We start from the raw sequence: 11,943 nt of genomic DNA on the forward strand, positions 1-11,943 counted from the left end.
CTCCTACTAACACCGACAAATTGGGCTCCGTTAACTCTATAATGTGCCCCTCACATGAGGGGCATTTTCATCTTTTCACCTAATTTTAATGTATTTTGGAAAAAACAAAATCTTTATTAATATTTTTATTATAAGAAAATCAATGTCTTCCATGAAACCGTCCCCCCACCCTCTTTTTGGTCATGTGGAGCTCTCCATCTACCCTTAAACCCTACAAAAATTGCTCCTTGAAATCCTTCCTCAACCCCATTGGCTTCCTTTTCTTCGCAAACCCATGGTATCATATCTTTTTCTGCATTGCCTAACTTCATTGTCTGCAAGTCCTCTTCGCCTCATCCTTCTTCCAAGGAAAGTCATCGACATCGATTTCTTCGTCTAAACTGAAGGCAGATCCAGATTCAAATCAACGAGTATGATTTCTTCTGCAACTTCACGAGTAGGTTTCTTCTACAAATCCACGAGTATAGTTTCTTCTTCAAATCCATGAGTATGGTTTCAAAGTGTGGTTCGAAGGCAGATCCAGATTCAAGTTTGTTGAAGCATCTACATCCTTGAATATTAATTAGGGTTTTTGATTTATTCTTTTTATTTAGATTTAAGTCTTGATATAAGAATTTTCTTGAATATGAATCTGGAAGCCAACAATTTTTTGTGTGTAAAAATCCGATTTTAATGATTGTTTTTGAATTTTTGTGTGTGAATGTTCTTGTTATTTGAATGTTTTGTTTTTTATGAATGTTCTTGTTATATGATTTTTATGATATGATTTTTGTGAATGTTCTTTTTTTGTATATAAATATGTTATTTGATTAGTATGACTATATATTCTTGACTTAGATTTAAATTGGGGTTTCTGAGTTTTGAATTTTCGTAGGTGGTTTTGTTTTGGGTGCCGGTGGTGGCAGATGAAGGGTGGTGGAGGTGAGTGATGGATGGCGGTGACTAGTGGATGGTGGCATGTGGAGCTTTGGGACAGGGTGGATGACGGTGGTGAGGATGAATGTGTTCTTGAGAGGATAAAGATGGGTAAAAGGACCAAATAGCCGCCCATGTGATACAGTTAATGGAGCTCTATCTAAGGGTGTTAGTGGAAGAGACTTATTTGAGCCCCAAAACATGATATTTGTACCACCAGTGTATTTATGATTTTGAGGGACGAAAACCAAAAAGAAGGTATTTATAAGGGATCCAATATGTAATTCACTCTTAATTTTATTAAGGAATAACTAAAATAAATAAATAAAATGCGATTTGTGAACTTCAATTTGTTTACTATATTTAATGTATTGAAAAAAAATGATGTATGTATACATCTATTAAATATCTTTGTATGATTTAATTGTTTTTTTGCCTTCGTTTTATAATCAAATTAATTTTCTTTGTTTGGATATTGAAATTAAATTAATTCTCGTTCTATAATTAAAAAGTTCACCAGACCATTAACTCATACTCCCTGGTCCCTACAACCAAAAAGTTGAGTTCATGATTATTTATAATTTGAATCATAAACTAAATATATATTACAGAAATTTTGATGCCTGAAATGAATTTCTCTTAATTCCATCAAGCTAAATTAATCTGATTAAATCCTTAAAAAATTTCATTAGATTCATCCTAAATATGTAAAATAAACCTTTAACATGAACGCCATGAGTACCCATGTATACTCTCATGCAAAGAAAAGAGATTTAATATTTAATAAGATTGTTTGGATGTTAATCAAATATGATAACAAAAAAGTATTATCTATAAATCTGAATTATCATTTTCAAATATTAAATTTTAATGGCCCAATATATTAGGAAAACATACCAATAAAAATTGCATTTTTTGAGACGATTCAAGGTAACAAAATGTTGAATTTTTGTAGAAGAAATGGCATTAATATGTAATGTAATGTGTAAATACACACAAATATGGTATTAAATATGTAATGTGTAAATACACACAAATATGGTATTAAATATGTAATGTGTATATACACACAACACTCTCACACAAACACACAGATATGTGTGTGTATGTGTGTGTGGTAATCATATATACATGCATAATAAAGGTAGTAGCTGGAGATGAAAACGAATTGGAGTTAAAATCCTTAAATCGTTTATTTCGTCTTTCACCATACATAAAACTTTCACAGAGAGCGAGTGTGTGATGGAAAGTTTGAACATCAAGATTGCATTAACTCTCTCTCTCTCGCTCTAAAAAGCAATAAAAACTTCAATCCTCCATAAATGCAATTGCATCCTCTCAATACTCTCGGCATTAACTCCTCTCTCTCTGGCTGCAAGTTCTTCAATTCTCCCACCTGTTCTCCCCTCTCTCTCTCGATTCATAATCTCCTCTTTTCTCTCATCCGTTTCTCTCTTCTCTCTCTCCTCCCATTCTTCTTAAATTCTATTCACAAGAAAGGTATATCATCAATCTAACTCTCGTCTGAAAACCACTCTTTTACCCTCTCAAAAGTGGTTTTCCGTTGACCCTTTCTACACAACACCACATCTTTTTATGCTGGATTTTTCAGAAGCAAGATACAAGAAACCAGTAAGTTTTCTATATATGTACCACCTTTCTTGACTTCTTCAAGTTACTAGTGATTTTTTAATTCCAAACGTACACACACGATTCCTCTTTCTTTTCACTTTTTCCATTATTTAACGGTTGATGTTATGGAGAAATCAGTGAGTGAAACGAATGTTTTTTGGGCAAGATTTTCTCTAATTTGGTCTTTCGATGGAGTACGTAAAAGGAGATGAATTGGAGCTTTGACAATGTCTTTATTTGCTAAAAAGTCCCAAAAGTGTTTGCATTTGTCAATTCTAGTCCTTTTGTACTCTTCATATAAGTCATTCAGTGACTTCATTTACCAAAACCAAAACCAAAACCAAAACCATAACCATACCTAGCAAAAGGAACTCTCTTTTTAGAGATAGAAAGAGAGGAGAGAGGAAAAAAATCTTTGCTAGGGTTTGTAAATGTGCAGAAACGTATTTCTTCTTGTTTTTTTTTTTTTTTTATGTTTTGGAAGATTAAAATCAATGGTTGGTTTTTGATTTGAGTTTCACATCTCTCTTATTGATCAGGTTTGTATCTTCTCTTCACTTTCAATTTATATGTTCTTCATACATCTTGGTTTTATTCCTGAAGTTGTTGCTCTTATTAATTCTTAAATTTATTTAACTTTTTAATGTAACGAATAGTGAAATAATTTGGAGATCTGAACTGGTTTGATATAATTTCTTTAAATTATTTCTGTTATTTTCAACCATAATCCTTTTCGATAAATTAAAAGGATTAAAAAAGAGAAACTGAAAGTATTTTCTAGAGAGAGAGAGAGAGGGGTTTCAACTTTTTATGCTTATGAAGTTGACTTTTTTCTATCAAAGAACCATGGATCTGTTAACCCCTACTAAAGTCATTCAAGTCTCTTGCTTGTGTATGCAAATTCCCATCCTCGAATTCCATTTCCCATACTCTCTCTCTCTCTTATCTAATTTTCTCATTTTTTTTGCTTGAATTACAGCTAATTAATGACCATTTTGTAACTTGTAGAGCTTGCTGTTTGTAGATTTGAACAAGAAACATCACTTAAAACCCTTTAGAACGACCTGAAGAAAAGATGTTTCAGCCAAACATGTTTGAGAGTCATCATCATATTCTAGATATGAGCCATAAAACCCCAGAACATGAGCTTGATATGCTTAGAGATGAAGACTACGAGAGTAAATCTGGTACTGATATCATGGAAGCCCACTCCGGCGATGATCAAGATCCTAATCAACGCCCCAACAAAAAGAAAAGATACCATCGTCACACCCAACATCAAATCCAAGAAATGGAATCGTATGTTTTCCGCTAACCCTAGTCTAAATTTCCTTTTTTAATTTCATTATCTTACTATAATTATTTAATTTATATTTCTACTAGTATTGGAACTGATGGGTAAATCGGGATTTCAGGGCGATGTCGAACAAAGTAATTCCTTTTTCAGGTTTATTTGGTTATTGAATGTCGACTTTAAATTGATTTCATCATGATTTCTGTTAGGTTTTTCAAAGAATGCCCACATCCAGATGATAAGCAAAGAAAGGAACTTGGCAGAAGATTGTCTCTGGAACCCTTGCAAGTCAAATTTTGGTTCCAAAATAAACGCACTCAAATGAAGGTGATTAATTAGTTTACATTTTACAGACATATTTCTCGTAAAAGATGGCATGTTTAAAGAAAATTTCAGCTTGCAATTTAAGCAAGTATTCTAAGATACTAAAATAAGTTGCTCTTATCTTATTTTCTTCTTAATTTAGGCTCAACATGAACGCCATGAGAACACACAGCTGAGGAATGAAAATGAAAAGCTTCGATCTGAGAACATACGATACAAAGAAGCCCTTGCCAATGCTACTTGTCCAAACTGTGGTGGACCTGCTGCTATCGGAGAGATGTCTTTTGATGAACAGCATTTGAGGATCGAAAATGCACGACTACGTGAAGAGGTAAATGAAAATTCACCCTGAAGATGTGTTTTTTTGGGATTTGCTTACATCCCTGCCCCCTGCCGAGCATGATATACTTGGATTGCTTGATTTGGTATGGGATTTTGTTGTTTTACCAAGATATTTGATGTTTTTGATATTAGTTTGTTGATTTGGTGTTCTCCAAAAGATTGATAGGATATCTGGAATCGCTGCAAAGTATGTTGGCAAGCCAATGTTGAGTTACCCTAATATGTCGCCTCATGGACCAACTCGCTCGCTCGACCTAGCTGTTGCTAGTTTTAGTCCACAACAAGGGATGGTGGGAGACATGTTCGGTGCAAATGACATTCTCCGGTCAGTTTCAGGCCCAACTGAGGCTGACAAGCCAATTATAATCGAGCTAGCAGTTGCAGCTATGGAAGAGCTAATCAGAATGGCCCAGTCTGGTGAACCCTTGTGGGTTCCAAACTCGGATAACTCATCCGAGACCTTGAGTGATGAGGAGTACTTACAAACGTTTCCCCGGGGAATTGGACCAAAACCATTGGGATTACAATCTGAGGCTTCAAGGGAATCTGCAGTTGTCATCATGAATCATATCACTCTCGTTGAAATTCTAATGGATGTGGTATATGTTTAAGAATATTTTATATAAAGTTAGTTGAAATTTTGATTGTTTTGATCTCAATGCTTAAATCCAACATGGCTTTCAGAATCAATGGTCAAATGTGTTTTCTGGCATTGTTTCAAGAGCAATGACCTTGGAAGTGCTTTCAACTGGAGTTGCTGGCAATTACAATGGAGCTCTGCAAGTGGTAAGCTGGGAAAACAATCATCTATTTAGTTGTGGAGTTGTACAGCATAACCCTAAAATCTAACTTTGTATGTTCCTGTAGATATACATTAATCTCTGTGTATAATTTATCAGATGACAGCTGAGTATCAGGTGCCTTCACCACTGGTTCCAACACGAGAAAACTACTTTGTTAGGTATTGTAAACAACATTCCGATGGTACTTGGGCTGTGGTTGATGTATCTTTGGACAATTTGCGGCCTTCTTCCATATCAAGATGTAGAAGAAGGCCTTCTGGTTGTTTAATTCAGGAACTGCCCAATGGCTACTCAAAGGTACAAATCCTGCATGAGACTGAAAGTTTCTTAAGGTTATACATAGCAGAAAACTATGTAACATATAATTAATAGCATAAGAAATTATGAATTAATGTTATTCTTGTTTTGTAGGTTACTTGGGTTGAACATGTTGAAGTTGATGATAGAGCCGTTCACAATATCTATAGGTTACTAGTAAACTCCGGTCTAGCATTTGGGGCGAAAAGATGGGTAGCAACTTTAGATAGGCAATGCGAACGACTTGCAAGTGCAATGGCTAACAACATTCCTGCAGGAGATGTTGGAGGTATGTATTAACTAATTGATAGTTTCAGGATCTTTTCTTAATGGTAATAAGATTAATCAACATAAGTAGCACAAAATATATGATTCTATTTGATTTGATTGTTTCATTTGGCAGTTATAACCACTCCAGAAGGGAGAAAGAGTATGTTGAAACTGGCTGAGAGAATGGTTTTGAGCTTTTGTAGCGGTGTTGGAGCTTCAACTGCGCACACATGGACAACTTTATCCGGTAGTGGGGCTGATGATGTTCGAGTTATGACCCGTAAGAGTATGAACGACCCAGGCAGGCCTCCTGGTATCGTGTTGAGTGCTGCAACTTCATTCTGGATACCTGTTCAACCAAAACGGGTTTTTGATTTTTTACGAGATGAGAACTCGAGGAGCGAGGTAACTGTTGAACACACAAGTTTAAAGACTTATCTCTGTAGCATTGTGTTTTGTTTCTTATAAATTGATGTTGTGTTAACATCCAGTGGGACATTCTTTCAAATGGTGGACTAGTTCAAGAAATGGCACATATTGCCAATGGTCGTGATCAAGGAAACTGTGTCTCCCTTCTGCGCGTTAATGTAAGTTTCTAAGTTCAGTAAACCATCCATGAATGCACCTTATACATACAGTTACCAAACATATCAAATATTAACTTCTGACTCGTAAATTAAATGCTGTAGAGTGCAAATTCGAGCCAAAGCAACATGCTCATACTACAAGAGAGTTCAAGCGATTCTACAGGATCCTACGTTATATATGCTCCAGTTGATATAGTAGCGATGAATGTGGTTCTAAGTGGGGGTGATCCAGATTATGTCGCCTTGTTACCATCCGGTTTTGCTATACTTCCTGACGGACCAGGACAACATCAAGGAGGAATTGCTGAGGTAGGAACCGGTGGATCGTTACTGACAGTGGCGTTTCAAATTCTAGTAGATTCCACTCCTACAGCCAAATTATCCCTGGGGTCGGTGGCAACGGTTAATAGTCTTATCAAGTGCACAGTCGAAAGGATCAAAGCTGCAGTAGGTTCTCCATGAACTAACTTATGGATATTTTATATATAAGGTATGATTGTCATCTCACTTCAATTGTAAATATCATCATATATATATATATATATATATATATTGTTCTTAATTATGACTGTTTCATGTGTGCATTGCAGAGAGAGAGAGAGAGAGAGAGTTTATGGGACGATGGAATGAAGATTTAATTAGGCAGGCACTGTTTACTCTTTGAAACAAAATGGAAGAAGTCAAGAACGCACCTTGAACGGACCCTTGGAGTGTGATGACTCTGTGTCAATTATCTGAAGCAAGAAAGAAATCATGGTCAACATCCTCCAAGGGTTTATAGGTTCGGGTATTGACTTGATTGCCTATATCGAATGATTTTAGAGAGTAAACTAAGACCTTAATTGGAACTTCCCAATTCTTTCTTTTGCATTAGGGTTTTCATTAGAGGGTTTCTTTTTAGTGTATTGTGTTTTGTAGTATTTGGTTTCTAATCTCAAGGACCTTAATCCTAATTAACAAACAATCGATTCTCTACTTTTGTTTAATTTCATCTCATCGTATTTATTAATTAATATAGTTGTTTTTTCTCCATTCCCTTGCTAGATTATCCTCATCTTAAAAACAAAAAGGCTAAAGTTTCTTTAAGTCATGGTGATAGCACAAAGCACATGAAGTTGTAAGTTCTATATACACAAGCTACTAAACCACAAAGAAAACGAACAATATATAGTTGTAAGTCAGTTTCCCTAGGGGAAACTAAAATCTTCAAAAATAATAATGATGCCTAGAATGTTTACCCAGGAGGTTTAATTCATACTATGGCTATATGTGTGTGTATATATATATATATATATATATATATAATTTGCTGATAAATGCTGCACGCATGCATGCTGTGATAAATTAATGGTGTTGGTTGCAAGTTCACAGTACTTAATGACCAGCAGGCATCCACCATCGTGTATGATAGCTAGCCATCTGAACAATCCTAGACACCTAATTAATTGCATATATGAAGCTATCATGGATATTTATGTTCTGGAGTATGCATTTTGTAAGCTATATGTGTCCTTCAGGAAATCTTTGGTTTTTTATCCATTACCTCCTTGTTTGGATTAATTTATCTGTATTAATTGAGAAAATCTTGTGTAAGGTTTTTTTTTTCATATATGGAATGGACATATTCTTTAATGAGGAAAACTTGATTTTTGCATAAAGCTCCTCTAGAACCTTATTGAATAAATCAATTTTCACATCATTAAGCGGATACCAAATTTTTATGTATAATCGACCGAATAAGTTACCAATAATAGATCATTTATTATAGTTTTTTGTATTGGTTTCATTAAGCTAAAAATATATTTTATCTAACATGAAAAGTAAAAAATGTGGTGCAGGAGTATTAATAACTGTATAATAATTAAAGTAAGATGTACACTGATGTCCGAGTTTATGGCTTAAGAATTGAATTTTATAGCCACCCTACTAGTTTTGTGGCTGAAAATTTCACGCGTCATCATACACATTCCTCAGGTGTGACCCATATGATATAGATTTCTAGGTTGAAACACGGGCTCAAGTAAGGACTGAATTGTACCTAACCAACGAGTACCGACCCCAGCCTGGCTTGTCACTCTGGCTACTAACAAACTCCCAATCGACTAGACCCTTGATGGCTAACGTAACCTTACCTTTCCTTTCTCTCACTGGCAAACGCACACCTCCCCCTTTGTCCATCATGACTAACTCTACGATCACCCCTCCCTTTGATCCTTTTCTAATTCTCCTTCTCTACAACTGTTATAGGATAAAAGACCAGATTGTTACATCTATTTAAGTTTGTTAGAAAGTGCAAGGCCCATTAGATTGTATTGATATAAATAGTCCATTCTGTGTATGTCCATTCACAATTCAATTTGACATTCGTATGAGAGCAAAATCCTAATTTCTTGAATCAATCATTCAATCCTTCAACACTGGCTCCTACTACGAGAAAAGCTATAACCATGCAAGGTCATCTCTTAGCATGTTAAATGTGAGATTTTGAATAGGGTCCGAAATTTTGAGGCCTAAATTTACATGTGTTTAGGTCTTTTTATCAACTTGCGTAAAACTATAGTGGGAATGATTTAGGTTCAAATCATTAATTGTTTGGTTTTAGGTTCAAATATTAATGGTTTAGGTTTAGTTTCAGATTGTTAATCATAGGTTTAACCCATTTTTGTTCTTAACATAAATTCTCTGATATCTCATTTATACAATGTACTCAAAAGTTTTTGATATAGTAAATCATAGGTTTAACCCATTTTTGTTCTTAACATAAATTCTCTGATATCTCATTTATACAATGTACTCAAAAGTTTTTGATATAGTAGGGTCTCCAAAAAGATTGGAACGTCTCTGTTAATAAACCATGGAAGAAAATATCAGATCGTTGGAGCAAAGAATTGAAACCCAAAATGAAAGCATCACAATATGATAAAGGCTATTGCAGAGATAAACGATAGAATGAAGAAATCTGAAAAATCCAGACTAAACGATCCTCAGAGAAATGATCCTCCAAATAGGGCTCTAGGGTATATTCCTAAACTTGAGTTTCCTAAGTTTAATGGTTCTAATTCAATGATAATAAAGAAGTACAACAAGTTCTAATTCTTAAAGATCAAAAAGTTGATTTGCTTGTGTGGATATGGTTTATAAGGCAGAAATTTGGATGTCTAGTTACATAGCTATCAAGAAGAATGTCGATTGGACTGAATTTATCATTGATTTGTCTGCAAGATTTAAAGATGATGTTAGATTAAATGTGGTTAAGTTTAAGTTGCAGCAAACAGGTTATTTAGAATCTTATGTTGATGAGTTTGAGAATATTAGATCAGTTATTCTTCAACAAAACAATATGTTGCCTGATTCGCCTTCAACTTAGATAGAAGCAGTAAAGTATGCTAGACTTCAAGAAGAGTCCCTTGAAGCTTCTCACATATGCTATAATCTTCAGTCTTCTTTGTCCAAAAATTTAGATTTTGTGTCCAAGCCCTTGCGCTCTTCTGCCTACTCTGTCTCCCGCCTTCAAGTTAAATCTTGCAAGGGAAAAACAAATGAAAGGTCTATGCTATTTCTGTGATCAACCCTATGAAAAAGGGCACAACTGTCGGTTGAAACAAACGCAACTATTCTCAATTTAGATTCCAGGCGTAGGTGAGGACGAAGAGGAGAAACCTGAATGTAAGGATCAAGTTTTGAGCTTGTTAACATAGAGGTTTCTGTGTCGGTGAATGCATTAAGTGAAACCATAAATTTCATACATTGAAAGTGACTGATTATTTTGACGATAAGCCTCTTCACATTTTGGTTGATCTAGGTAGTACTCACAATCTCTTGGATTTGGATTTGGCTAAAAGGTTGACTTTGCATTTGGATTCCATTCCTCATCAAGAAGTAACAGTAGCAAATTGTGCTAATATGGTGTGGCAATTTGTTTGTAAGAATTTTACTTGGAGGATGCAAAACTTGAGATTCAAGCCAAACATGTTTTTGATTCCATTGTGAAATTATGACATGGTCCTAGGGGTTTAATGGCTTAGTAATTTGGAGGCAATAACATGGAATTTCAAAAAGCTTACCATAGAGTTCGATGTGGGATCTTGAAGCTGTGTGTTGAAGGGAGTTATTTCAAAGGAAGTTGGCTAAGGGGCTGTTCGGTTGCGGCTTAAGGGGCTGTATAAGCTATATGGCTTATTCGCACAGCCATATCTAGTTGTTCTGTATGGGTTTATGCGGTCAGTCCATGGCTGAATTACTCAGCTAAATAACTTGTGTCCTTCCTATTCAACCTTCATTTTTCCCTAACTACCCTTCTCCCAACTTTTTCTTAAATACTCTCTGCTCCATAACTTGAAGAAAACCCATCGCCTCCATAACTTGAAGCTCCCACCTCCTCCATCCCTTGAAGCTATACAACACCTCCTCCATCCCTTGAAGCTCTACACACACCTCCATTTTGCGCTCTATTCACTGTTCTCTCTCTCTCCCAACTTCAAAAACTACAGTGGTGGGAGAGATGGTGACTAACAGAAGTAGATTTGGAGGAACATGGAGATCGCACCCAATGCATCTTCTAGGTTTCTTTTGCAGTTTTCTCTCTCATCTTTCGTCATCTTATGGGTTCTGTTTAGACCCTCACTCGATGAACAACCCCTTTAGGGTTCAAATTCAGTTTTTGATTTTATTTAGGGCTCGAATTTAGTTTTTGATTTTGAATATATCGATTGGTTTCTGATTTTGGGTTTCGAATTGAATACGATTTCTGATTTTTTGGTTATGGAGGAACAGTCGGTTTGTCTACTGGTTTGGTTATGGAGGAACAATCGATTTAGTTTTTTGTTTGATTTTGATTTGGTTTGGTTATGGAGGAACAATCGATTTAGTTTTTTGTTTGATTTTGATTTGGTTTGGTTATGGAGGAACAATCGATTTAGTTTTTTGTTTGATTTTGATTTGGTTTGGTTATGGAGGAACAATCGATTTAGTTTTTTGTTTGATTTTGATTTGGTTTGGTTATGGAGGAACAATCGATTTRTCTAGTGGTTGAATAAGTGGAATTGAATGTTCAATGTAAGACAAAGGGTAAAATGGTCATTTACATCATTCAGACCAATTATTCAGCTTAACAATCGAACAACTTATCAAATATCATTGAGACAGATTTATCAATCTATACAGGACTTAATGGGCAACGAACTAGACAACCCCTAAGAAAACTAAAGTTCAATTCCAGGATTGGTGTTCTAAGTTGTATAATCAAATCTTAAGGTCAAGATTGTTGTTAAAGGGATGAATGTTTTTGGATAAAATCCCAGATTGTTATATCTGTAAAAGTTTGTTAGAAAGTCCAAGGCCCATGAGATTGTGTTAATATAAATAGTCCATTCAGTGTATGCCCATTCAGTATTCGACAATAAAATTGGTTCTCTCTCTTTATCTATACTATATTATAAAGCATTTGGCTAAAACTCTTAAAAACTCTTAAACTCTTAAA

The 11,943-nt window shown here is 35.1% G+C and overlaps 1 protein-coding gene and 1 long non-coding RNA gene across 7 annotated transcripts in view; one reads left to right on the forward strand and one right to left on the reverse strand.

Annotated features, from left to right (window-relative positions):
- Positions 1 to 2,247: 2,247 nt before the first annotated feature.
- Positions 2,248 to 7,438, forward strand: LOC112523317 (homeobox-leucine zipper protein MERISTEM L1-like). 6 transcript variants are annotated; one of them, XM_025132864.1, is made up of 12 exons: positions 2,248 to 2,547; positions 3,556 to 3,846; positions 4,051 to 4,168; positions 4,308 to 4,496; positions 4,666 to 5,106; positions 5,192 to 5,293; positions 5,407 to 5,607; positions 5,722 to 5,896; positions 6,011 to 6,282; positions 6,369 to 6,464; positions 6,567 to 6,954; positions 7,057 to 7,438. In XM_025132864.1, exons 2-11 carry the CDS (start codon positions 3,623 to 3,625, stop codon positions 6,924 to 6,926), a joined length of 2,178 nt encoding a protein of 725 aa, XP_024988632.1. In that variant the 5' UTR covers positions 2,248 to 2,547; positions 3,556 to 3,622; the 3' UTR covers positions 6,927 to 6,954; positions 7,057 to 7,438. The 6 variants fall into 6 exon arrangements, with proteins under 6 accessions (XP_024988632.1, XP_024988638.1, XP_024988634.1 ...); XM_025132866.1 differs by having other exon boundaries at positions 2,274 to 2,547; positions 3,572 to 3,846; XM_025132867.1 differs by lacking the exon at positions 2,248 to 2,547 and adding an exon at positions 3,000 to 3,086.
- Positions 5,425 to 11,943, reverse strand: part of LOC112523318 — a 17,537-nt gene continuing 11,018 nt past the window's right edge. The window contains exon 3 of the long non-coding RNA XR_003070255.1: positions 5,425 to 5,626. This is a non-coding gene — a long non-coding RNA (uncharacterized LOC112523318). The remainder of the gene's footprint in view (positions 5,627 to 11,943) is intronic.

The sequence above is a fragment of the Cynara cardunculus genome, assembly GCF_001531365.2.
Source record: "Cynara cardunculus var. scolymus isolate 2C chromosome LG 12, CcrdV1, whole genome shotgun sequence".
Classification (NCBI taxonomy): Eukaryota; Viridiplantae; Streptophyta; class Magnoliopsida; order Asterales; family Asteraceae; genus Cynara; species Cynara cardunculus.

Bases quoted from the DNA above. Each gene is read 5' to 3' on its own strand.
- LOC112523317 (XM_025132864.1), top strand. From the start codon at position 3,623: ATGTTTCAGCCAAACATGTTTGAGAGTCATCATCATATTCTAGATATG. The intron at 4,169-4,307 runs GTGATTAATTAG...TTCTTAATTTAG, and splicing joins ATAAACGCACTCAAATGAAG to GCTCAACATGAACGCCATGA. The intron at 5,608-5,721 runs GTACAAATCCTG...CTTGTTTTGTAG, and splicing joins TGCCCAATGGCTACTCAAAG to GTTACTTGGGTTGAACATGT.